The sequence below is a fragment of the Semicossyphus pulcher genome, unplaced genomic scaffold (assembly GCF_022749685.1).
Source record: "Semicossyphus pulcher isolate SPU_LCO1_2020_fin unplaced genomic scaffold, fSemPul1.0.p SCAF_14, whole genome shotgun sequence".
NCBI classification, from domain to species: Eukaryota; Metazoa; Chordata; class Actinopteri; order Labriformes; family Labridae; genus Semicossyphus; species Semicossyphus pulcher.
The window spans coordinates 9,829,084-9,854,663 of NW_027211648.1; the positions used below are offsets into that span (position 1 = coordinate 9,829,084).

Here is a 25,580-nt window from a genome sequence, read left to right on the forward strand (position 1 = left end):
GTGAGTCAGAGCTTTACAGTTGGTAATGAACCTCAGGGATGCATGGTGAGCTGTATCAACCATATGAAGACACTGAGCAGAGGCGTGCATTTACAAAAGATCACCATAGTCCAACACAGGCAAAAAAGTAGCAGCAACCAGACGCTTTTTTACATTAAAAGAAAAACACAACTTGTTACGATAATAAAAACCCAGTTTCAGCCTCAGTTTTCTCACCAGGTGCAGCACATGTGGTTTAAAATTAAGGGAGTCATCAATTAAAATACCCAGGTATTAGTACGTGTGAACAACCTCTATCTGTTTTCCATCACGAGTGACAACAAAAGGCACACATTGTGACACATTCCTTGAGTTTGAAAACATCATACACTTGGTCTTATCTGCATTTAAAACAAGTTTTAGCTCAAGCAGTGTATTTTGAACAATAATAAAAGAATTCTGCAATAATTCAATGGCCTGTGCAAGAGTTGAATGAGAATGAGATGAGATAGATTCAGGTACAGTCTAGCTGCAGTTCATTCAGTCCAGTGTTGATTCAGTCTGCCAGCAGAGGGTGCTAAAGACCTTTTAATGAAAACAGAGTCATGCGTGACAAAAGTTAAATGCAGATACAATAAAAAGACAAACCACAACTAAGACCATCATTTACTCTTTTTGTTGTTGTTGTACTCTGAGTAACCAAATGAGCCGAAAGACGATGAACTGTCCCTCCTCTCCACCACAACTCTTCTTCTGCTGTTTCACATGAACAGGTGTGTGTTTGAATGTGTTTTGCATGACTTTTCTGCATCACGGCTCCCCAGAGTTAAAAGTTCTTCTGTCACAGAGGGTCTGAGCTGTTTTCACGCAACACACTGAAAACTGAATCAGGATGATGTTTCAAACAGCTCTGCTTGTCATGTTGGGCTTTCTGAGTCAGGGTGAGAGACTTATGATAATAGGAGTATTGTTTATTTGATGCACAATATGTCTGTTCTTTTCATGTCTGTGTACATTTTGCTCTGTGTTTTTGTCTCACAGTCTATTTCTTCTCAATGTCGTCTCTTCTTTTCTCATTTCAGAGTCTTTTGCAAACAATTTTCTGACTCAGTCTGACAAATCCAAGTCTGTAAGTCTTGGCGGGACTGTGACGATCAACGCCACAGGGAGTTCAAATATTGGTGCTGATCTCAGTTGGTACCTTCAGAAACCTGGACAGGCTATCAAACTGCTTATATACGGAGCATCAAATCTCGAATCAGGAACTCCTTCTCGATTCAGAGGCAGTAGATCTGGTTCTGACTACACTCTAACCATCACTGGTGTTCAGGCTGAAGATCTTGGAGATTATAACTGTCTGGGTGAACATGCTGCAGGACAGTTCACACAGTGATTTAGAGCCGTACAAAAACCTCCTTCAGTTAGACTGCAGTGTAAACGTCCTCCTGCAGGTGCAGAGGGTTGATGAAGATAATGTGAAGAGGATAAATGGTCCAGTGAACACAAGAGTCATCAAGCAGAACCACAGGCAATCTAAATACAACTGAGAGAAACTCACACATGCTTTTACATATACAATTTGATCTTCAGGCTTTTTCTGTGTATTTGATTTATGAAAAGGCTAAAAACTCAAATTCTGGTTGAACTATAATCTCTGATTACTGAACAAAAAAACTTGGACAGTGTCTCCATCGATAGCTGCAAAAAGCATCTCATACAACAACAGTCCAAACAACATTTTCTAATTTCTACCCGTTATTTTGATAATCCAAACGTAGTTCTGAAAATGCTTTATTCTGAAAAGGTGTAGGGTATGATTCTGAGATGTTGATGTCAAAGTGTTGTTCACAATATACAATAGAAGTAACACAAAGACACAGACGCATTATAATCCACTGTTTGATTTAATGTTGGTTTAATGTTCACATGCAGTTTGAGTTGAACAGTAATAAACACAGAGGTGAATATGCAGAAGATAAAGCAACATGCACACTAAAACACTGAGTAGAAAGCTGTGAAACGTGCAGAGACATCTGAACAGAGGAGATGTGTAGCTCAACAAGACCTCTATCAAAGAAGCAGAGTCACTTCCAGACAGGAAGTGTTGCTGAAGCTCTACTCTGAGCAGCGCTCAGGGGCCAGGGTTTGAGTGACAGGGCTCTGTCCAGCCAGACTGGCCTCACAGCTCACTGAGCCCGCCCTCCTCCACTGGTCTGCAGAGAGGCTCAGGGTGCTGCTCCAGCTGTAGTGGCCGTCGCTCCCCACGACCTCCAGGCTGTGTGACGCCTCTGAGGAGCTGCTGCTGCCTCCCACCTTCCAGCCCAGCCTCCAGGCTGAGGGGAAGCCCCCGCTGGCCAGACACACCAGCGTGGCTCTGCCCTGCTGCAGCTCCTTTGAGGAGGGGGGGAGGACGGTCAGGGAGGGCTGCACAACGCCCGCTGCAGGAGAGAGAGAGGGGGGAGAAGAGAAATGTACATACTTATATATAAACTTTAGTCATTCTGTTGCAGTCATGAATCAGTCAGAATCCGACCATCGGATGATTCAAGTGTTAATCCAAAATAATAAAGATGATTGATGACGTCTTTACATGCTTCATGAAGATAACATGAAAATAATACGATCTTCTCCCTGGGAAGAATATTTTCAGTTCTAACTGCAGAGCTGAAAGAGTCATGTGATTAACGGTAAAAAGCTTAATCCGCCGTCTCTTTCACTTCCTTTTTACTGCATGTAAAATGAATGAAGCGTGAACACCAAGATGAGCTGCATGTCCCGATAACATCACAACTGTGTTCGACACGAATCAGACTTTAAATCTAAAACATGTTTTAATGTTGATGAGTGACGTGTATAAATAAAAACAATATTAGAGTAGCGACGTTTAGATTCAGTTAGAACATTTTACTTTTTACTTTTAAAATGTCCAAGCAGATAATAATTTATTATCATACATACATTACATTTAAGAAAATTGAAACATAAAGAGGTTATTGTCTTTGTTCTAAATATTTAACAACACAAAACGTTAATATTGATGCCTGTGAAGCTTTTTCTCAGATTGTGAGATCAGCCATTCTCGATAAATGGACAAAAATGATTAAAAAGATTCAAACACCGGATTCGATCAGAGTCTCATTCTATATTTTGTAAATGCTATAAGTTGTACGGAATAAAAATCTCTGGTACTCACAGTCACTGACGAGTTTGGTTCCTCCACCAAAAGTCCACCACAGTGATACAAACGCATTAAGCGGCCGTACAAAAACCTCCTGCACTCTGAACAAGCATCTATCCACTGAAAGAAACTCTGCTTTTTCTACTAATGAAGAAAGAATACGTTTGATTGACTCTACAAATCTGTATTAAAGCTATGGATGGAAATGATCAAAGAAATGAAGATTATTTTTGACATTTTGCTCTACTTTTCTACAAGCAACACTAAACACTCACAGCCTCCTTGTAATAAAGTCATTATTCCCTCAGTTTTAGATCAGTTCATTGATGCTTCAGTTAACATCATGGCTTTAAATAAGAGTCATTTAAACACTGACACTGAACACAACTGAAATGAGTAAATCTCCTGAGTGAATTCGAGGCAGAGAAAGATCTGTATCATACCAGTCACCGTAAACTAAGTCTCATTCTTAAATCCTCAGCTTAACTTCTAATATAGATATTTTCTTCTGTTTAAAAAAGCTCATAAAGTGTGTAAATCCAGGCAGTAATCCTCTGGTTTGCTCTCTTCTGTTGCTGTTTCACATGAACAGGTGTGTGTTTGAATGTGTTTTGCATGACTTTTCTGCATCACGGCTCCCCAGAGTTAAAAGTTCTTCTGTCACAGAGGGTCTGAGCTGTTTTCACGCAACACACTGAAAACTGAATCAGGATGATGTTTCAAACAGCTCTGCTTGTCATGTTGGGCTTTCTGAGTCAGGGTGAGAGACTTATGATAATAGGAGTATTGTTTATTTGATGCACAATATGTCTGTTCTTTTCATGTCTGTGTACATTTTGCTCTGTGTTTTTGTCTCACAGTCTATTTCTTCTCAATGTCTTCTTTTCTTTTCTCATTTCAGAGTCTTTTGCAAACAATTTTCTGACTCAGTCTGACAAATCCAAGTCTGTAAGTCTTGGTGGGACTGTGACGATCAGCGCCACAGGGAGTTCAGATATTGCTGATGATCTCAGTTGGTACCTGCAGAAACCTGGACAGGCTATCAAGCTGCTTATACACAGTGCATCAACTCTCTACTCAGGAACTCCTTCTCGATTCAGTGGCAGTAGATCTGGTTCTAGATACACTCTAACCATCACTGGTGTTCAGGCTGAAGATCTTGGAGATTATCACTGTCTGGGCTACCATGGTGGTGGAGAGTTCACACAGTGATTTATCGTCGTACAAAAACCTCCGTCAGTCAGGCCGCAGAGACTCTGAACATGAAGTGACTGCAGCTGCTGAAGAGGAACTCTGACACATTCGTCTGGCAGTGTGTATGCACATGGGCTTTTTCCTCACTGTGAAATAGACACTTTATGAAGTTAGCTAAGTGCACCACTTACTGAGAACTTTCAGAAGGTTTTTACTTCCACATATTATCATAATGTCACTGGAAGTAAATACACATACACAGGGAATGTACTGCCATTTGCCAGATGGCCTTTCTTTAAAGGATCATACTGTAATGGAAAATAAATGTACTGACACAGGCAGATGTTGCAAAGCATCAGGTAGGTGTAGTGGTTAGCTCTGTTGCCTTGCAGAAAGTAGTTCCTGGCCTTCTTTAAATCATAATGTGAGGTAGGTAAGGTAGATAAACCCAAACAGGTAAGCACTTCAGTGCGGCTGGTTGTTGCCCGGGGTAGCACCGTCACCTGGCAGGTAAAAGGTCATGGGTTGGATTTCCCAGCTGGGGCCTTTCTTTAAATCACCACAATGGAATTAAAGGTAGATGTACACAAACAAGTACGTACTTGCAGGTGGCACGTTGCTGAGGGGGTTAGCTCAATGGATTGGGTAAGCGACCGGGTACGTTCAGACCCTGGTTCGACTCCAACATTTCCAACATACTAAAAATACAATTATGCACAACTGTAATGATTTTAAAACTCCAAATGAACCCACTAAGGCAGGGCAAGTAGAGAGCTCCATTGATAGAGCGCCTTATTAATAAAGGTGGACCTAAAGAGACTTGTGTCTGGATCACTCAATGGGATTACAGGTCACAGGATAACCATAGAGAGAAGCAAAAGGCTGACGTCAAAAATCGACCTGTAATTCTGACATCAAAAAACCACCCCACAGTCGAGTTGAGTCGAGTAGTTATTGGCAGGATTGGCAAATGTTGAAAGGGTCTATAGTGAAAGGAAAACATCCAAGATGAATAAGATAAAAATGACTTCATAACCAAATGACTGGTAGACAAACCCTGAAGTCCTATGAACATCTTTAAACTATCTTAAAGAGAGAGAATTCCAGCACATTAAAATATGCAATTTTCTAAACAGGTCAGTATAAGTTGCAAACAAGTGTGGTGAGAAGGATTTGATATTTGGGATTAACACACTGAGGTCAAGTAGGCATATTATCCTAGATGCAACACCTGTTTCAGAATGAGATGAGATAGATTCAGGTACAGTCTAGCTGCAGTTCATTCAGTCTGCCAGCAGAGGGTGCTAAAGACCTTTTAATGAAAACAGAGTCATGCGTGACAAAAGTTAAATGCAGATACAATAAAAAGTCAAACCACAACTAAGACCATCATTTACTCTTTTTGTTGTTGTTGTACTCTGAGTAACCAAATGAGCCGAAAGACGATGAACTGTCCCTCCTCTCCACCACAACTCTTCTTCTGCTGTTTCACATGAACAGGTGTGTGTTTGAATGTGTTTTGCATGACTTTTCTGCATCACGGCTCCCCAGAGTTAAAAGTTCTTCTGTCACAGAGGGTCTGAGCTGTTTTCACGCAACACACTGAAAACTGAATCAGGATGATGTTTCAAACAGCTCTGCTTGTCATGTTGGGCTTTCTGAGTCAGGGTGAGAGACTTATGATAATAGGAGTATTGTTTATTTGATGCACAATATGTCTGTTCTTTTCATGTCTGTGTACATTTTGCTCTGTGTTTTTGTCTCACAGTCTATTTCTTCTCAATGTCGTCTCTTCTTTTCTCATTTCAGAGTCTTTTGCAAACAATTTTCTGACTCAGTCTGACAAATCCAAGTCTGTAAGTCTTGGCGGGACTGTGACTATCAGCGCCACAGGGAGTTCAAATATTGGTCCTGATCTCAGTTGGTACCTTCAGAAACCTGGACAGGCTCCCAAACTGCTTATATACTACGCATCAACTCTCAAATCAGGAACTCCTTCTCGATTCAGAGGCAGTAGATCTGGTTCTAGCTACACTCTAACCATCACTGGTGTTCAGGCCGAAGATCTTGGAGATTATTACTGTCTGGGTGCACATGGTGGTGGACAGTTCACACAGTGATTTAGAGCCGTACAAAAACCTCCCTCAGTTAGACTGCAGTGAAAACGTCCTCCTGCAGGTGCAGAGGGTTGATGAAGATAATGTGAAGAGGATAAATGGTCCAGTGAACACAAGAGTCATCAAGCAGAACCACAGGCAATCTAAACACAACTGAGAGAAACTCACACATGCTTTTACATATACAATTTGATCTTCAGGCTTTTTCTGTGTATTTGATTTATGAAAAGGCTAAAAACTCAAATTCTGGTTGAACTATAATCTCTGATTACTGAACAAAAAAACTTGGACAGTGTCTCCATCGATAGCTGCAAAAAGCATCTCATACAACAACAGTCCAAACAACATTTTCCAATTTCTACCCGTTATTTTGATAATCCAAACGTGGTTCTGAAAATGCTTTATTTTGAAAAGGTGTAGGGTATGATTCTGAGATGTTGATGTCAAAGTATTGTTCACAATATACAATAGAAGTAATACAAAGACACAGACGCATTATAATCCACTGTTTGATTTAATGTTGGTTTAATGTTCACATGCAGTTTGAGTTGAACAGTAATAAACACAGAGGTGAATATGCAGAAGATAAAGCAACATGCACACTAAAACACTGAGTAGAAAGCTGTGAAACGTGCAGAAACATCTGAACAGAGGAGATGTGTAGCTCAACAAGACCTCTATCAAAGAAGCAGAGTCACTTCCAGACAGGAAGTGTTGCTGAAGCTCTACTCTGAGCAGCGCTCAGGGGCCAGGGTTTGAGTGACAGGGCTCTGTCCAGCCAGACTGGCCTCACAGCTCACTGAGCCCGCCCTCCTCCACTGGTCTGCAGAGAGGCTCAGGGTGCTACTCCAGCTGTAGTGGCCGTCCCTCCCCACGACCTCCAGGCTGTGTGACGCCTCTGAGGAGCTGCTGCTGCCTCCCACCTTCCAGCCCAGCCTCCAGGCTGAGGGGAAGCCCCCGCTGGCCAGACACACCAGCGTGGCTCTGCCCTGCTGCAGCTCCACTGAGGAGGGGGGGAGGACGGTCAGGGAGGGCTGCACAACGCCCGCTGCAGGAGAGAGAGAGGGGGGAGAAGAGAAATGTACATACTTATATATAAACTTTAGTCATTCTGTTGCAGTCATGAATCAGTCAGAAACCGACCATCAGTCTCATGATTCAAGTGTTAATCCAAAATAATAAAGATGATTGATGACGTCTTTACATGCTTCATGAAGATAACATAAAAATAATACGATCTTCTCCCTGGGAAGAATATTTTCAGTTCTAACTGCAGAGCTGAAAGAGTCATGTGATTAACGGTTAAAAGCTTAATCCGCCGTCTCTTTCACTTCCTTTTTACTGCATGTAAAATGAATGAAGCGTGAACACCAAGATGAGCTGCATGTCCCGATAACATCACAACTGTGTTCGACACGAATCAGACTTTAAATCTAAAACATGTTTTAATGTTGATGAGTGACGTGTATAAATAAAAACAATATTAGAGTAGCGACGTTTAGATTCAGTTAGAACATTTTACTTTTTACTTTTAAAATGTCCAAGCAGATAATAATTTATTATCATACATACATTACATTTAAGAAAATTGAAACATAAAGAGGTTATTGTCTTTGTTCTAAATATTTAACAACACAAAACGTTAATATTGATGCCTGTGAAGCTTTTTCTCAGATTGTGAGATCAGCCATTCTCGATAAATGGACAAAAATGATTAAAAAGATTCAAACACCGGATTCGATCAGAGTCTCATTCTATATTTTGTAAATGCTATAAGTTGTACGGAATAAAAATCTCTGGTACTCACAGTCAGCGACGAGTTTGGTTCCTCCACCAAAAGTCCACCACAGTGATACAAACGCATTAAGCGGCCGTACAAAAACCTCCTGCACTCTGAACAAGCATCTATCCACTGAAAGAAACTCTGCTTTTTCTACTAATGAAGAAAGAATACGTTTGATTGACTCTACAAATCTGTATTAAAGCTATGGATGGAAATGATCAAAGAAATGAAGATTATTTTTGACATTTTGCTCTACTTTTCTACAAGCAACACTAAACACTCACAGCCTCCTTGTAATAAAGTCATTATTCCCTCAGTTTTAGATCAGTTCATTGATGCTTCAGTTAACATCATGGCTTTAAATAAGAGTCATTTAAACACTGACACTGAACACAACTGAAATGAGTAAATCTCCTGAGTGAATTCGAGGCAGAGAAAGATCTGTATCATACCAGTCACAGTAAACTAAGTCTCATTCTTAAATCCTCAGCTTAACTTCTAATATAGATATTTTCTTCTGTTTAAAAAAGCTCATAAAGTGTGTAAATCCAGGCAGTAATCCTCTGGTTTGCTCTCTTCTGTTGCTGTTTCACATGAACAGGTGTGTGTTTGAATGTGTTTTGCATGACTTTTCTGCATCACGGCTCCCCAGAGTTAAAAGTTCTTCTGTCACAGAGGGTCTGAGCTGTTTTCACGCAACACACTGAAAACTGAATCAGGATGATGTTTCAAACAGCTCTGCTTGTCATGTTGGGCTTTCTGAGTCAGGGTGAGAGACTTATGATAATAGGAGTATTGTTTATTTGATGCACAATATGTCTGTTCTTTTCATGTCTGTGTACATTTTGCTCTGTGTTTTTGTCTCACAGTCTATTTCTTCTCAATGTCGTCTCTTCTTTTCTCATTTCAGAGTCTTTTGCAAACAATTTTCTGACTCAGTCTGACAAATCCAAGTCTGTAAGTCTTGGCGGGACTGTGACGATCAGCGCCACAGGGAGTTCAGATATTGCTGATGATCTCAGTTGGTACCTTCAGAAACCTGGACAGGCTATCAAACTGCTTATATACAGAGCATCAACTCTCGAATCAGGAACTCCTTCTCGATTCAGAGGCAGTAGATCTGGTTCTAGATACACTCTAACCATCACTGGTGTTCAGGCTGAAGATCTTGGAGATTATCACTGTCTGGGCTACCATACTGATGGAGAGTTCACACAGTGATTTATCGTCATACAAAAACCTCCCTCAGTCAGGCCGCAGAGACTCTGAACATGAAGTGACTGCAGCTGCTGAAGAGGAACTCTGACACATTCGTCTGGCGGTGTGTATGCACATGGGCTTTTTCCCCACTGTGAAATAGACACTTTATGAAGTTGTGAGAACTTTCAGAAGGTTTTTACTTCCACATATTATCATAATGTAACTGGAAGTAAATACACATACACAGGGAATGTACTGCCATTTGACAGATGGCCTTTCTTTAAATGATCATACTGGAATGGAAAATAAATGTACTGACACAGGCAGATGTTGCAAAGCGTCAGGTAGGTGTAGTGGTTAGCTCTGTTGCCTTGCAGAAAGTAGTTCCTGGCCTTCTTTAAATCATAATGTGAGGTAGGTAAGGTAGATAAACCCAAACAGGTAAGCACGTCAGTGTGGCTGGTTGTTGCCCGGGTTAGCACCGTCACCTGGCAGGTAAAAGGTCATGGGTTGGATTTCCCAGCTGGGGCCTTTTAAATCACAACAATGGAATTAAAGGTAGATATACACAAACAAGTACGTACTTGCAGGTGGCACATTGCTGAGGGGGTTAGCTCAATGGATAGGGTAACCGACCGGTGTATCAAAGGGTACGTTCAGAACCTGGTTCGACTCCAACATTTCCAACATACTAAAAATACAATTATGCACAACTGTAATGATTTCAAAACTCCAGATGAACCCACTAAGGCAGGGCAAGCAGAGAACTCCATGGATAGAGAGCCTTATTAATAAAGGTGGACCTAAAGAGACTTGTGTCTGGATCACTCAATGGGATTACAGGTCACAGGATAACCATAAAGAGAAGCAAAAGGCTGACATCGAAAACCACCCCACAGTCGAGGCGAGTCGAGTAGTTATTGGCAGGAGGTAAATGTTGAAAGGGTCTATAGTGAAAGGAAAACATCCAAGATGAATAAGATAAAAATGACTTCATAACCAAATGACTGGTAGACAAACCCTGAAGTCCTATGAACATCTTTAAACTATCTTAAAGAGAGAGAGAATTCCAGCACATTAAAATATGCAATTTTCTAAACAGGTCAGTATAAGTTACAAACAAGTGTGGTGAGAAGGATTTGATATTTGAGATTAACACACTGAGGTCAAGTAGGCATATTATCCTAGGTGCAACACCTGTTTCAGAATTTTTTTTTATTTCATTTTATTTTATTTAACCTTTATTTAACCAGGTAGTCCCATTGAGATTAAGAATCTCATTTTGAAGGGAGACCTGGCCAAGACAGCAGCAGAAAACACAAAGTTGCAGTCAGACGCACAAACAGGGACAAATTAAAAAAGAAAAGAAAGTTGTACAAGCAGGCAATTTAAAGACATCGACATCTTATGGAACCTGCCTCGAAGTCTTTCATTCTAAATTTGAAGGCATTTAGGGAGAGCAGTTCCTTCAGTTTCAAGTCATTCTGCAACAAATTCCACGCTGAGGGTGCAGAATATCCAAAAGCCCTTTTCCCAATTCCTGTCCGGCCATCTGGGACAGAGCGTAAGATGAAGTCCCGAGAACGCAATAAATATTGTCCAGCACTTTTCTGCGTGATAAAAACACATGAGTAGTGTGGAAGCAGACCAAGAATTGCCTTATATATAAAAGTGTGAACATGTGTGAGCCTACGGGTCGCCAGAGGAGGCCATCCTACCCGAGAGTATAATTCACAATGGTGAGTCAGAGCTTTACAGTTGGTAATGAACCTCAGGGATGCATGGTGAGCTGTATCAACCATATGAAGACACTGAGCAGAGGCGTGCATTTACAAAAGATCACCATAGTCCAACACAGGCAAAAAAGTAGCAGCAACCAGACGCTTTATTACATTACAGTTTTTCTTGATTGCTTTGACGTGCTTAAAGAAACTGGGATCCACTCGGTTTTCATCATCACTGTCTCAGCAGAGCACAAGACACCTCTTGCAAATGTGTTAACCCTTTCTCATTGGATTGACACGTTGTTCCCACCCTTTTGCAGAACAGTTAACACGGATGTCATTCAAGCAGTCCAAACTCCATTGTTTTAGCTATGCTAACCAAACAGAAACCATCTGTTCCCAACTATTAGAAACTACCTACATCAGTATGAAATCACTGAAGCACCTGTTTGACACTCCTTCACACAAATCTTCAATTAGCAATCAGTCTGCAGGCCTACAAAGGTGCAGCGTCTGTGTTGTTCTTTGTCAACATGGATGGAAGAGGTCTAAGGCAGATGAGAGTGGGTATCAATAGTGGCTATTTCTTATACTCTACAGTAACAGATTTTTATACTTTACTGTAATAGATTTTATTTTGGTTTACATGTATTTTGTGTAATATTTACAGTGTTTCAGTTTTCAGCCACAGTTTGAAAAAAAGAATCAATGGAATCAATAAAATTTGCATCAAAGCATTTCTGATTCTGGATCCAATTCTTTGCAAGAAGGCAAATTTCACAACAAATGGCACTGGCATGACAGCTATGTACAGTAATAGGCGACAATGCCAAGCAATGGTGCACTGATTCGCACTGAGTGCTGTATTTTGTATTTTGTTGTCCACTGTGTAATGGTTGATTGGAAGAGCTCATACACTTGTTTGCAAGTTGTGTTGTTTGAAGACAAAATTTGCTTTTGTTGCATATTTTAAATGTTTTGGCACGGTTAGAGCCTTTTGCAAACAAAATGTGTCATTTCGACCATGAGTGCCACTGTTTCGGCCTGTGTGTTAACTGTTTTGAAAATGTGGAGTTTGAGTTGACTGCTGCATCAAAGCGATCAAGAAAAACTGTAAAAGAAAAACACAACTTGTTACGAAAATAAAAACCCAGTTTCAGCCTCAGCTTTCTCACCAGGTGCAGCACATGTGGTTTAAAATTAAGGGAGTCATCAATTAAAATACCCAGGTATTTGTGCGTGTGAACAACCTCTATCTGTTTTCCATCACGAGTGACAACAAAAGGCACACACTGTGACACATTCCTTGAGTTTGAAAACATCATACACTTGGTCTTATCTGCATTTAAAACAAGTTTTAGCTCAAGCAGTGTATTTTGAACAATAATAAAAGAATTCTGCAATAATTCAATGGCCTGTGCAAGAGTTGAATGAGAATGAGATGAGACAGATTCAGGTACAGTCTAGCTGCAGTTCATTCAGTCCAGTGTTGATTCAGTCTGCCAGCAGAGGGTGCTAAAGACCTTTTAATGAAAACAGAGTCATGCGTGACAAAAGTTAAATGCAGATACAATAAAAAGACAAACCACAACTAAGACCATCATTTACTCTTTTTGTTGTTGTTGTACTCTGAGTAACCAAATGAGCCGAAAGACGATGAACTGTCCCTCCTCTCCACCACAACTCTTCTTCTGCTGTTTCACATGAACAGGTGTGTGTTTGAATGTGTTTTGCATGACTTTTCTGCATCACGGCTCCCCAGAGTTAAAAGTTCTTCTGTCACAGAGGGTCTGAGCTGTTTTCACGCAACACACTGAAAACTGAATCAGGATGATGTTTCAAACAGCTCTGCTTGTCATGTTGGGCTTTCTGAGTCAGGGTGAGAGACTTATGATAATAGGAGTATTGTTTATTTGATGCACAATATGTCTGTTCTTTTCATGTCTGTGTACATTTTGCTCTGTGTTTTTGTCTCACAGTCTATTTCTTCTCAATGTCGTCTCTTCTTTTCTCATTTCAGAGTCTTTTGCAAACAAATTTCTGACTCAGTCTGACAAATCCAAGTCTGTAAGTCTTGGCGGGACTGTGACGATCAGCGCCACAGGGAGTTCAAATATTGGTAATGATCTCAGTTGGTACCTTCAGAAACCTGGACAGGCTATCAAACTGCTTATATACAAAGCATCAAGACTCTCCTCAGGAACTCCTTCTCGATTCAGAGGCAGCCAGTCTGGTTCTAGATACACTCTAACCATCACTGGTGTTCAGGCTGACGATCTCGGAGATTATTACTGTCTGGGTAACCATGCTGCAGGACAGTTCACACAGTGATTTGTCGTCGTACAAAAACCTCCCTCAGTCAGGCCGCAGAGACTCTGAACAGGAAGTGACTGCAGCTGCTGAAGAGGAACTCTGACACATTCGTCTGGCGGTGTGTATGCACATGGGCTGTTTCCCCACTGTGAAACAAGCACTTTATGAAGTTAGCTAAGTGCACCACTTACTGAGAACTTTCAGAAGGTTTTTACCTCCACATATTATCATAATGTAACTGGAAGTAAATACACATACACAGGGAATGTACTTCCATTTGACAGATGGCCTTTCTTTAAATGATCATACTGGAATTGAAAATAAATGTACTGACACAGGCAGATGTTGCAAAGCGTCAGGTAGGTGTAGTGGTTAGCTCTGTTGCCTTGCAGAAAGTAGTTCCTGGCCTTCTTTAAATCATAATGTGAGGTAGGTAAGGCAGATAAACCCAAACAGGTAAGCACGTCAGTGCGGCTGGTTGTTGCCCGGGTTAGCACCGTCACCTGGCAGGTAAAAGGTCATGGGTTGGATTTCCCAGCTGGGGCCTTTCTTTAAATCACCACAATGGAATTAAAGGTAGATGTACACAAACAAGTACGTACTTGCAGGTGGCAAGTTGCTGAGGGGGTTAGCTCAATGGATAGGGTAACCGACCGGTGTATCAAAGGGTACGTTCAGAACCTGGTTCGCATCCAACATTTCCAACATACTAACAATACAATTATGCACAACTGTAATGATTTTAAAACTCCAAATGAACCCACTAAGGCAGGGCAAGCAGATAGCTCCATGGATAGAGCGCCTTATTAATAAAGGTGGACCTAAAGAGACTTGTGTCTGGATCACTCAATGGGATTACTGGTCACAGGATAACCATAAAGAGAAGCAAAAGGCTGACATCGAAAACCACCCCACAGTCGAGTCGAGTCGAGTCGAGTCGAGTCGAGTAGTTATTGGCAGGAGGTAAATGTTGAAAGGGTCTATAGTGAATGGAAAACATCCAAGATGAATAAGATAAAAATGACTTCATAACCAAATGACTGGTAGACAAACCCTGAAGTCCTATGAACATCTTTAAACTATCTTAAAGAGAGAGAGAATTCCAGCACATTAAAATATGCAATTTTCTAAACAGGTCAGTATAAGTTGCAAACACCTTGACCTTGTCAACGCTCCCAGGGAATTTCATCATGGGGGTGATTTAAATGTCACCCTAGACCCACTAAAAGACAAGTCTACAGGTTCCGATACATCTCACTCTAGAACAAGAAAATCTGTATTGAATTTCATGAAAGATCTAAGCTTATCTGAAATCTGGCGTGAACTGAACCCAAACAATATAGAATATTCTTGTCACTCTGGCACACACAAAACGTATTCGCGAATAGATTACTTTTTAATCTCGACACAGATTAGATATACAATTGAGGGCTGCAAATATGATAGTATATTAATATCAGACCACGCGCCAATATCTTTTATTTACTCTGATACTAAGTTGGTTAATAGCCCTCCGAGATGGCGTTTTCATATAAAGTGGCTACAGGACGCTGCTTTTACAGATTTTGTTGGAAATCAAATAGATATGTTTTTTGAATTTAACACAACACAGACCTCGGCTTGTACTAAATGGGAAGCTTTTAAGGCCTTTTTAAGAGGACAAATTATAAGTTTTACTTCTCCTAAATTAAAGCACACCCGTCTAAAACTAGAACAGCTAGATTCTAAAATCAAATCATTAGAGAAGGATGAGTTTTTAGATGGTTCAGCAGACCCACATCAGGAACTATTACTACTTAAGGCTGAATACAACAAAATGTCTGCAGAGGGAGCTGCAAATAGCTTGCAGAGACTGAAACAGACTTTTTATGACCAAGGAGAGAAACCAGGGAAGCTCCTAGCCTGGCAAATTAAACAATTACAATCGGAAAGAGCGATTAATGCAATTGAAAATATTAGGGGTGAAATGACTGTGGACCCTAAACAGGTAAATGACACCTTTAGAGAGTTCTATGAATCTCTATACCATTCAGAATACCCACCTAATTCGGACACACAGACATTTTTTTTAGACAATTTGAAATTTCCAAACATTTCAAAAGAAGCAAAAACCAATCTAGATTCTAATTTGACAATGAATGAAATTATAGAAGCAATTGATGCGATGAATGCCGGTAAGGCAGCTGGCCCTGATGGCTTGCCAGTTGACATTTATAAAAAGTTTAAAAATAAACTTATAACTCCAATTATGGAAATGTTTCAGGAATCCTATGACAACGGTTCACTCCCTCCTTCATTGAGAGGAGCAATGATCACTCTACTTTTAAAACCGAACAAACCGGCCCATAAATGTCAATCTTACCGCCCAATCTCACTTTTGAATTCGGACATGAAAATTCTTTGCAAGGTTTTAGCACCTAGATTAGAGTCTGTACTCCCAAATATTATAGAGATGAATCAAAATGGGTTTATTAAAGGGAGACAAGGTTTTCATAACGTACGTAGGGTGTTAAATATACTAAATGAAAAAAAAGATGCCCCCGATACAGCTCTGCGCTCACTCGATGCCGAAAAGGCGTTTGATAGAATTGAATGGCCTTTTCTGTTTGCGGCTCTGGACCGGTTTGGATTTGGGTCAGCTTTCAGTAAATGGGTAAAGATACTATACACTCTTCCCACTGCTGAAATTCTGACTAACAATGTTATTTCTCAACCATTTAATATCAACAGAGGGGTTCGACAGGGGTGCCCCTTGTCACCCCTCTTATTTACATTAGCTATAGAGCCCTTCGCCATGGCAATTAGAGCACACGAGAATATATCTGGGATCAGGCTAGGACAGTTAGAGTGTCGAATAGCTCTCTTTGCAGATGATGTCATTCTATTCCTTACGGACCTATCAAACTCAATCCCGGCCTTATTAGATGTAATTAAGACATTTGGATTATTCTCAGGGTATAAGGTCAATAATACAAAGTCCTCTATAATGTTATTGAATGAACTAGAAAGGCGCAACCCTATGGATTATATTTCCTCATTTAGCTCTACAGATAATTTTACCTATCTTGGTGTACACATAGTTCCTTATGTGGGGAAAATTGTCCAAACCAATTATAATCCTACTCTGGAGTCAATTTATAAATCAATAGAAAGATGGTCTAATATGCCGATTTCTTTGATAGGGCAAATAAACATACTTAAAATTAATGTTCTACCAAAACTATTGTACCTGTTTCAAAATATACCTCAACCCCTGCCAGTATCCTACTTCTCTAAATGAAGGAAAACATGTCTGAATTTTATTTGGAATAACAGACGACATCGGCTACGTTTGACATTATTATATTTGCCATATGACAGGGGGGGACTCAAACTTCCAAACTTCCAGTGGTATTATTGGGCCGCGCAGTTGCGCACTATAATGTATTACTTCTCCTCAGAGTCAGCCCCAGCATGGGTAGACATCGAATCATTTTCACTTACACCTAAACTAACACTTAACGCATACATGTACTCTGCAAGTATTAAAAAGCTTAGGGAACAAACAACTAACCCATTTGTGTTGAATATGATCAATGTTTGGTACAATGTTAGAGATCTCCTTGTAGAAAACTCCTTAATATCCCATTTTAGCCCAATTTGGGGTAATGACCAATTTAAACCAGCTAAAGCGGACCAAGGCTTTCGTCTTTGGGCCACAAAAGGTCTTACTAAAATAGGAGATATGTTTCAAGACGAAAATTTGATGTCATTTGAACAGCTACGCACTAAATATGACCTTTTGAATAACCACTTTTTCAAATATTTGCAGGTAAGAAGCTTTATAACCGCTTCCCGTAATCAGTTATTAACTCCTCCACCTCTTTCTGAAATGGAACGTTTGATCTCTGGGAATTGTCATAGCAAAGGGCGTATTTCAGTGTTGTATGATATGTTGGTTTCTAACTCACCTGAATCCTCTACTGACCGGCTTGAAGCCTGGAAGAAAGACATTCAGGAGGATATCTCCTTGGATGACTGGGGTGTGATATGCACTAACGCACATAGACAAACGGCAAACACAAGATTAAGATTACTACAATATAATTGGCTGATGCGATCCTACCTAACTCCTGCCAAATTACATCAGTTCAATAATAATATTCCAGATATTTGTGTTAAATGCGAACAGTTTAAAGGCACACTATTTCACTGCATGTGGGATTGCAAAGAGATTGCAACTTTTTGGTGTGAGATTTCACAAATAATAGATAAAATGTTAGCTGTAAAGTTACCCCTTGATCCTAAAATGTTTATTTTAGGGTTATATCCTCCCACCCTAGTCATTTCAAGAAATAAACTAATTCTTATGAATATGTGTTTACTCCAAGCAAAACGTTCAATTGCCTTATCCTGGAAGAATACTCAAAAGCCACAGGTGGGCCAGTGGCTTAAAGAAATGAGTCATTGTTACGCTATGGAGAAGATAACTTATATCCTGAAAAAGAAAGGTGAAACCTTTGAAAAAGTTTGGGGCCCTTTCACCCATCTACTGGGGAATGTTAGTGTGTCAGGTCTGCTACGAAGGGATGTCACTGTGAATCCATGAGAGATCTGGTCAACAGCTGTGGGGGACTGCACATGATCATTGACTTTTCGTGCCCTTTGCTCGCCCCCAGATATGGCAAAGATTTAGAATTTTTGATAAACAATGAACAATAAGCAAATAAATTTACATTTAAAAATAAACAGATCCATTCTGCCGGTGATCGTCTGTGGTCCGTTTTAAAGTACCTCTAGTGATGTGATTATGTGCGTTGTCTGGGAAATTGTTGTCCCTGCCCCAAAATTGTTGGCTTTTTTTGGGGGGGGTTTTAATTTAATTTGATTTATTTTTGTCTGTCTGTTTGTTTGTTTCTTCATCTTCATTTCCAGTTTTTATGTTTTTGTCGTTATTATTATTCTTATTTGTTGTTTTGTCCTTTCTATGCCTATTATTTACGCTGTTGATATTACGTTTGTGTAAGGTATATATTATGTATAGGATATGTCTTATAACTATGTTGTTAAAAGGAAATAAACATATTGTTTAAAAAATAAGTTGCAAACAAGTGTGGTGAGAAGGATTTGATATTTGGGATTAATGCACTGAGGTCAAGTAGGCATATTATCCTAAATGCAACACCTGTTCCAGAATGAGATGAGACAGATTCAGGTACAGTCTAGCTGCAGTTCATTCAGTCTGCCAGCAGAGGGTGCTAAAGACCTTTTAATGAAAACAGAGTCATGCGTGACAAAAGTTAAATGCAGATACAATAAAAAGTCAACCCACGACTAAGACCATCATTTACTCTTTTTGTTGTTGTTGTACTCTGAGTAACCAAATGAGCCAAAAGACGATGAACTGTCCCTCCTCTCCACCACAACTCTTCTTCTGCTGTTTCACATGAACAGGTGTGTGTTTGAATGTGTTTTGCATGACTTTTCTGCATCACGGCTCCCCAGAGTTAAAAGTTCTTCTGTCACAGAGGGTCTGAGCTGTTTTCACGCAACACACTGAAAACTGAATCAGGATGATGTTTCAAACAGCTCTGCTTGTCATGTTGGGCTTTCTGAGTCAGGGTGAGAGACTTATGATAATAGGAGTATTGTTTATTTGATGCACAATATGTCTGTTCTTTTCATGTCTGTGTACATTTTGCTCTGTGTTTTTGTCTCACAGTCTATTTCTTCTCAATGTCGTCTCTTCTTTTCTCATTTCAGAGTCTTTTGCAAACAATTTTCTGACTCAGTCTGACAAATCCAAGTCTGTAAGTCTTGGCGGGACTGTGACTATCAGCGCCACAGGGAGTTCAAATATTGGTCCTGATCTCAGTTGGTACCTTCAGAAACCTGGACAGGCTATTAAACTGCTTATATACAGAGCATCAACTCTCGAATCAGGAACTCCTTCTCGATTCAGTGGCAGTAGATCTGGTTCTAGCTACACTCTAACCATCACTGGTGTTCAGGCTGAAGATCTCGGAGATTATTACTGTCTGGGTAACCATGGTGGTGGAGTGTTCACACAGTGATTTATCGTCGTACAAAAACCTCCCTCAGTCAGGCCGCAGAGACTCTGAACAGGAAGTGACTGCAGCTGCTGAAGAGGAACTCTGACACATTCGTCTGGCGGTGTGTATGCACATGGGCTGTTTCCCCACTGTGAAACAAGCACTTTATGAAGTTAGCTAAGTGCACCACTTACTGAGAACGTTCAGAAGGTTTTTACTTCCACATATTATCATAATGTAATAAGTAGTAAATACACATACACAGGGAATGTACTGCCATTTGCCAGATGGCCTTTCTTTAAAGGATCATACTGTAATGGAAAATAAATGTACTGACACAGGCAGATGTTGCAAAGCGTCAGGTAGGTGTAGTGGTTAGCTCTGTTGCCTTGCAGAAAGTAGTTCCTGGCCTTCTTTAAATCATAATGTGAGGTAGGTAAGGTAGATAAACCCAAACAGGTAAGCACGTCAGTGTGGCTGGTTGTTGCCCGGGTTAGCACCGTCACCTGGCAGGTAAAAGGTCATGGGTTGGATTTCCCAGCTGGGGCCTTTCTTTAAATCACCACAATGGAATTAAAGGTAGATATACACAAACAAGTACGTACTTGCAGGTGGCACGTTGCTGAGGGGGTTAGCTCAATGGATAGGGTAACCGACCGGTGTATCAAAGGGTACGTTCAGAACCTGGTTCGACTCCAACATTTCCAACATACTAAAAATACAATTATGCACAACTGTAATGATTTCAAAACTCCAGATGAACCCACTAAGGCAGGGCAAGCAGATAGCTCCATGGATAGAGCGCCTTATTAATAAAGGTGGACCTAAAGAGACTTGTGTCTGGATCACTCAATGGGATTACAGGTCACAGGATAACCATAAAGAGAAGCAAAAGGCTGACGTCAAAAACCACCCCACAGTCGAGGCGAGTCGAGTAGTTATTGGCAGGAGGTAAATGTTGAAAGGGTCTATAGTGAAAGGAAAACATCCAAGATGAATAAGATAAAAATGACTTCATATCCAAATGACTGGTAGACAAACCCTGAAGTCCTTTGAACATCTTTAAACTATCTTAAAGAGAGAGAGAATTCCAGCACATTAAAATATGCAATTTTCTAAACAGGTCAGTATAAGTTGCAAACACGTGTGGTGAGAAGGATTTGATATTTGAGATTAACACACTGAGGTCAAGTAGGCATATTATCCTAGGTGCAACACCTGTTTCAGAATTTTTTTTATTATTTTTATTTCATTTAACCTTTATTTAACCAGGTAGTCCCATTGAGATTAAGAATCTAATTTTGAAGGGAGACCTGGCCAAGACAGCAGCAGAAAACACAAAGTTGCAGACAGACGCACAAACAGGGACAAATTAAAAAAGAAAAGAAAGTTGTACAAGCAGGCAATTTAAAGACATCGACATCTTATGGAATCTGCCTCGAAGTCTTTCATTCTAAATTTGATGGCATTTAGGGAGAGCAGTTCCTTCAGTTTCAAGTCATTCTGCAACAAATTCCACGCTGAGGGTGCAGAATATCCAAAAGCCCTTTTCCCAATTCCTGTCTGTACATTTGGGACAGAGAGTAAGATGAAGTCCTGAGAACCCAGTAAATATTGTCCAGCACTTTTCTGCGTGATAAAAACACATGAGTAGTGTGGAAGCAGACCAAGAATTGCCTTATATATAAAAGTGTGAACATGTGTGAGCCTATGGGTCGCCAGAGGAGGCCATCCTACCCGAGAGTATAATTCACAATGGTGAGTCAGAGCTTTACAGTTGGTAATGAACCTCAGGGATGCATGGTGAGCTGTATCAACCATATGAAGACACTGAGCAGAGGCGTGCATTTACAAAAGATCACCATAGTCCAACACAGGCAAAAAAGTAGCAGCAACCAGACGCTTTATTACATTAAAAGAAAAACACAACTTGTTACGAAAATAAAAACCCAGTTTCAGCCTCAGCTTTCTCACCAGGTGCAGCACATGTGGTTTAAAATTAAGGGAGTCATCAATTAAAATACCCAGGTATTTGTGCGTGTGAACAACCTCTATCTGTTTTCCATCACGAGTGACAACAAAAGGCACACATTGTGACACATTCTTTGAGTTTGAAAACATCATACACTTGGTCTTATCTGCATTTAAAACAAGTTTTAGCTCAAGCAGTGTATTTTGAACAATAATAAAAGAATTCTGCAATAATTCAATGGCCTGTGCAAGAGTTGAATGAGAATGAGATGAGACAGATTCAGGTACAGTCTAGCTGCAGTTCATTCAGTCTGCCAGCAGAGGGTGCTAAAGACCTTTTAATGAAAACAGAGTCATGCGTGACAAAAGTTAAATACAGATACAATAAAAAGACAAACCACAACTAAGACCATCATTTACTCTTTTTGTTGTTGTTGTACTCTGAGTAACCAAATGAGCCGAAAGACGATGAACTGTCCCTCCTCTCCACCACAACTCTTCTTCTGCTGTTTCACATGAACAGGTGTGTGTTTGAATGTGTTTTGCATGACTTTTCTGCATCACGGCTCCCCAGAGTTAAAAGTTCTTCTGTCACAGAGGGTCTGAGCTGTTTTCACGCAACACACTGAAAACTGAATCAGGATGATGTTTCAAACAGCTCTGCTTGTCATGTTGGGCTTTCTGAGTCAGGGTGAGAGACTTATGATAATAGGAGGATTGTTTATTTGATGCACAATATGTCTGTTCTTTTCATGTCTGTGTACATTTTGCTCTGTGTTTTTGTCTCACAGTCTATTTCTTCTCAATGTCGTCTCTTCTTTTCTCATTTCAGAGTCTTTTGCAAACAATTTTTTGACTCAGTCTGAAAAATCCAAGTCTCTAAGTCTTGGCGGGACTGTGACTATCAGCGCCACAGGGAGTTCAAATATTGGTTCTGATCTCAGTTGGTACCTTCAGAAACCTGGACAGGCTCCCAAACTGCTTATATACAAAGCATCAAGACTCTCCTCAGGAACTCCTTCTCGATTCAGTGGCAGTAGATCTGGTTCTGACTACACTCTAACCATCACTGGTGTTCAGGCTGAAGATCTCGGAGATTATTACTGTCTGGGTAACCATGGGGGAGCGTTCACACAGTGATTTAGAGCCGTACAAAAACCTCCCTCAGTTAGACTGCAGTGAACACGTCCTCCTGCAGGTGCAGAGGGTTGATGAAGATAATGTGAAGAAGATAAATGGTCCAGTGAACACAAGAGTCATCAAGCAGAACCACAGGCAATCTAAATACAACTGAGAGAAACTCACACATGCTTTTACATATACAATTTGATCTTCAGGCTTTTTCTGTGTATTTGATTCACAAACCGTCTGATATCACCAATAACACAAACTATTGAGCAGTGTCTCGATTAATATCTGCACAGAAACAGTCCAAACTAAAACACCACATTTTCTACTCTTCATTTTAATAATCCAAATGAATTGAAACTGTTTTATTATGAAATAAAAAAAATGTCACAATTACAAATTCACCATCTCCTGTAACATCAGGTTTATTATAATATCAGGTATGATTCTGAGATGTTGATGTCAAAGTATTGTTCACAATATACAATAGAAGTAACACAAAGACACAGACGCATTATAATCCACTGTTTGATTTAATGTTGGTTTAATGTTCACATGCAGTTTGAGTTGAACAGTAATAAACACAGAGGTGAATATGCAGAAGATAAAGCAACATGCACACTAAAACACTGAGTAGAAAGCTGTGAAAAGTGCAGAGACATCTGAACAGAGGAGATGTGTAGCTCAACAAGACCTCTATCAAAGAAGCAGAGTCACTTCCAGACAGGAAGTGTTGCTGAAGCTCTACTCTGAGCAGCGCTCAGGGGCCAGGGTTTGAGTGACAGGGCTCTGTCCAGTCAGACTGGCCTCACAGCTCACTGAGCCCGCCCTCCTCCACTGCTCTGCAGAGAGGCTCAGGGTGCTGCTCCAGCTGTAGTGGCCGTCCCTCCCCACGACCTCCAGGCTGTGTGACGCCCCTGAGGAGCTGCTGCTGCCTCCCACCTTCCAGCCCAGCCTCCAGGCTGAGGGGAAGCCCCCGCTGGCCAGACACACCAGCGTGGCTCTGCCCTGCTGCAGCTCCTTTGAGGAGGGGGGGAGGACGGTCAGGGAGGGCTGCTGAACGCCCGCTGCAGGAGAGAGAGAGAGGAGAAGAGAAATGTACATACTTATATAATTACTTTAGTCATTCTGTTGCAGTCATGAATCAGTCAGAATCCGACCATCAGATGATTCAAGCTTCTTTAAATGTATTTAAACGTGACTGTTGACGACGACTTCACATGTAGTTTAAAGCTGTGACAGTAAATCACTCGTCCATGTGAAAGCTCTTTCACTTCCTTTTTACTACATTTAAAATAAACGGCCCGTTAACACAAAGACGAGCGGCAAAAGTCATATTTGTTTTGAACAGAAATCAGACTTTAAATTTAAAAACAGTTTCAATGTTTGACATGAATCAAAGAAAAGAAATAAAGTAGTGATGTCAACATTTGGGTAAAGAAATGTCTGCTTGTTACTCTGGACATTTACAAGCAGATAATCAGCAAAGATTTCTACAAGGAAATATATATATTAAAAGATAAAAAGGGCCTTTTATGTTTCCTAACAATGTGTTAACACACAACACTGAATTAATATTGATTTATTTCTTCTCTTATAGTGACATCAGACTTTCTTGATAAATAACAAATAATTACCATCAATGTAGAAACACCGAACTTGATCAGAGTCATTTAACTTGTGATCAAAATTATATTTGCTAAAAGTTGTACACAATAAAAATCTCTGGTACTCACAGTCACTGACGAGTTTGGTTCCTCCACCAAAAGTCAACCACAGTGATACAAACGCATTAAGCGGCCGTACAAAAACCTCCTGCACTCTGAACAAGCATCTATCCACTGAAAGAAACTCTGCTTTTTCTACTAATGAAGAAAGAATACGTTTGATTGACTCTACAAATCTGTATTAAAGCTATGGATGGAAATGATCAAAGAAATGAAGATTATTTTTGACATTTTGCTCTACTTTTCTACAAGCAACACTAAACACTCACAGCCTCCTTGTAATAAAGTCATTATTCCCTCAGTTTTAGATCAGTTCATTGATGCTTCAGTTAACATCATGGCTTTAAATAAGAGTCATTTAAACACTGACATTGAGCACAACTGAAATGAGTAAATCTCCTGAGTAAGTTGGAGGCAGAGAAAGATCTGTATCATACCAGTCACAGTAAACTAAGTCTCATTCTTAAATCCTCAGCTTAACTTCTAATATAGATATTTTCTTCTGTTTAAAAAAGCTCATAAAGTGTGTAAATCCAGGCAGTAATCCTCTGGTTTGCTCTCTTCTGTTGCTGTTTCACATGAACAGGTGTGTGTTTGAATGTGTTTTGCATGACTTTTCTGCATCACGGCTCCCCAGACTTAAAAGTTCTTCTGTCACAGAGGGTCTGAGCTGTTTTCACGCAACACACTGAAAACTGAATCAGGATGATGTTTCAAACAGCTCTGCTTGTCATGTTGGGCTTTCTGACTCAGGGTGAGAGACTTATGATAATAGGAGTATTGTTTATTTGATGCACAATATGTCTGTTCTTTTCATGTCTGTGTACATTTTGCTCTGTGTTTTTGTCTCACAGTCTATTTCTTCTCAATGTCGTCTTTTCTTTTCTCATTTCAGAGTCTTTTGCAAACAATTTTCTGACTCAGTCTGACAAATCCAAGTCTGTAAGTCTTGGCGGGACTGTGACGATCAGCGCCACAGGGAGTTCAGATATTGGTGATGATCTCAGTTGGTACCTTCAGAAACCTGGACAGGCTCCCAAACTGCTTATATACGACGCATCAACTCTCGAATCAGGAACTCCTTCTCGATTCAGTGGCAGCCAGTCTGATTCTGACTACACTCTAACCATCACTGGTGTTCAGGCTGAAGATCTCGGAGATTATTACTGTCTGGGTGCACATGCTGATGGAGAGTTCACACAGTGATTTATCGTCGTACAAAAACCTCCCTCAG

At 40.3% G+C, this 25,580-nt stretch overlaps 2 gene segments (V, D, J or C); both read right to left on the minus strand.

Moving 5' to 3' along the window:
* Positions 1–2,094: 2,094 nt before the first annotated feature.
* LOC138591176 (immunoglobulin lambda constant 6-like) lies at positions 2,095–4,345 on the minus strand. The segment is given in 2 exon segments: positions 2,095–2,417; positions 4,291–4,345. Coding segments are annotated over 2 exon segments (378 nt in total).
* Positions 4,346–7,193: 2,848 nt separating this feature from the next.
* Positions 7,194–9,448, minus strand: LOC138591177 (immunoglobulin lambda constant 6-like). The segment is given in 2 exon segments: positions 7,194–7,516; positions 9,394–9,448. Coding segments are annotated over 2 exon segments (378 nt in total).
* Positions 9,449–25,580: the final 16,132 nt, after the last annotated feature.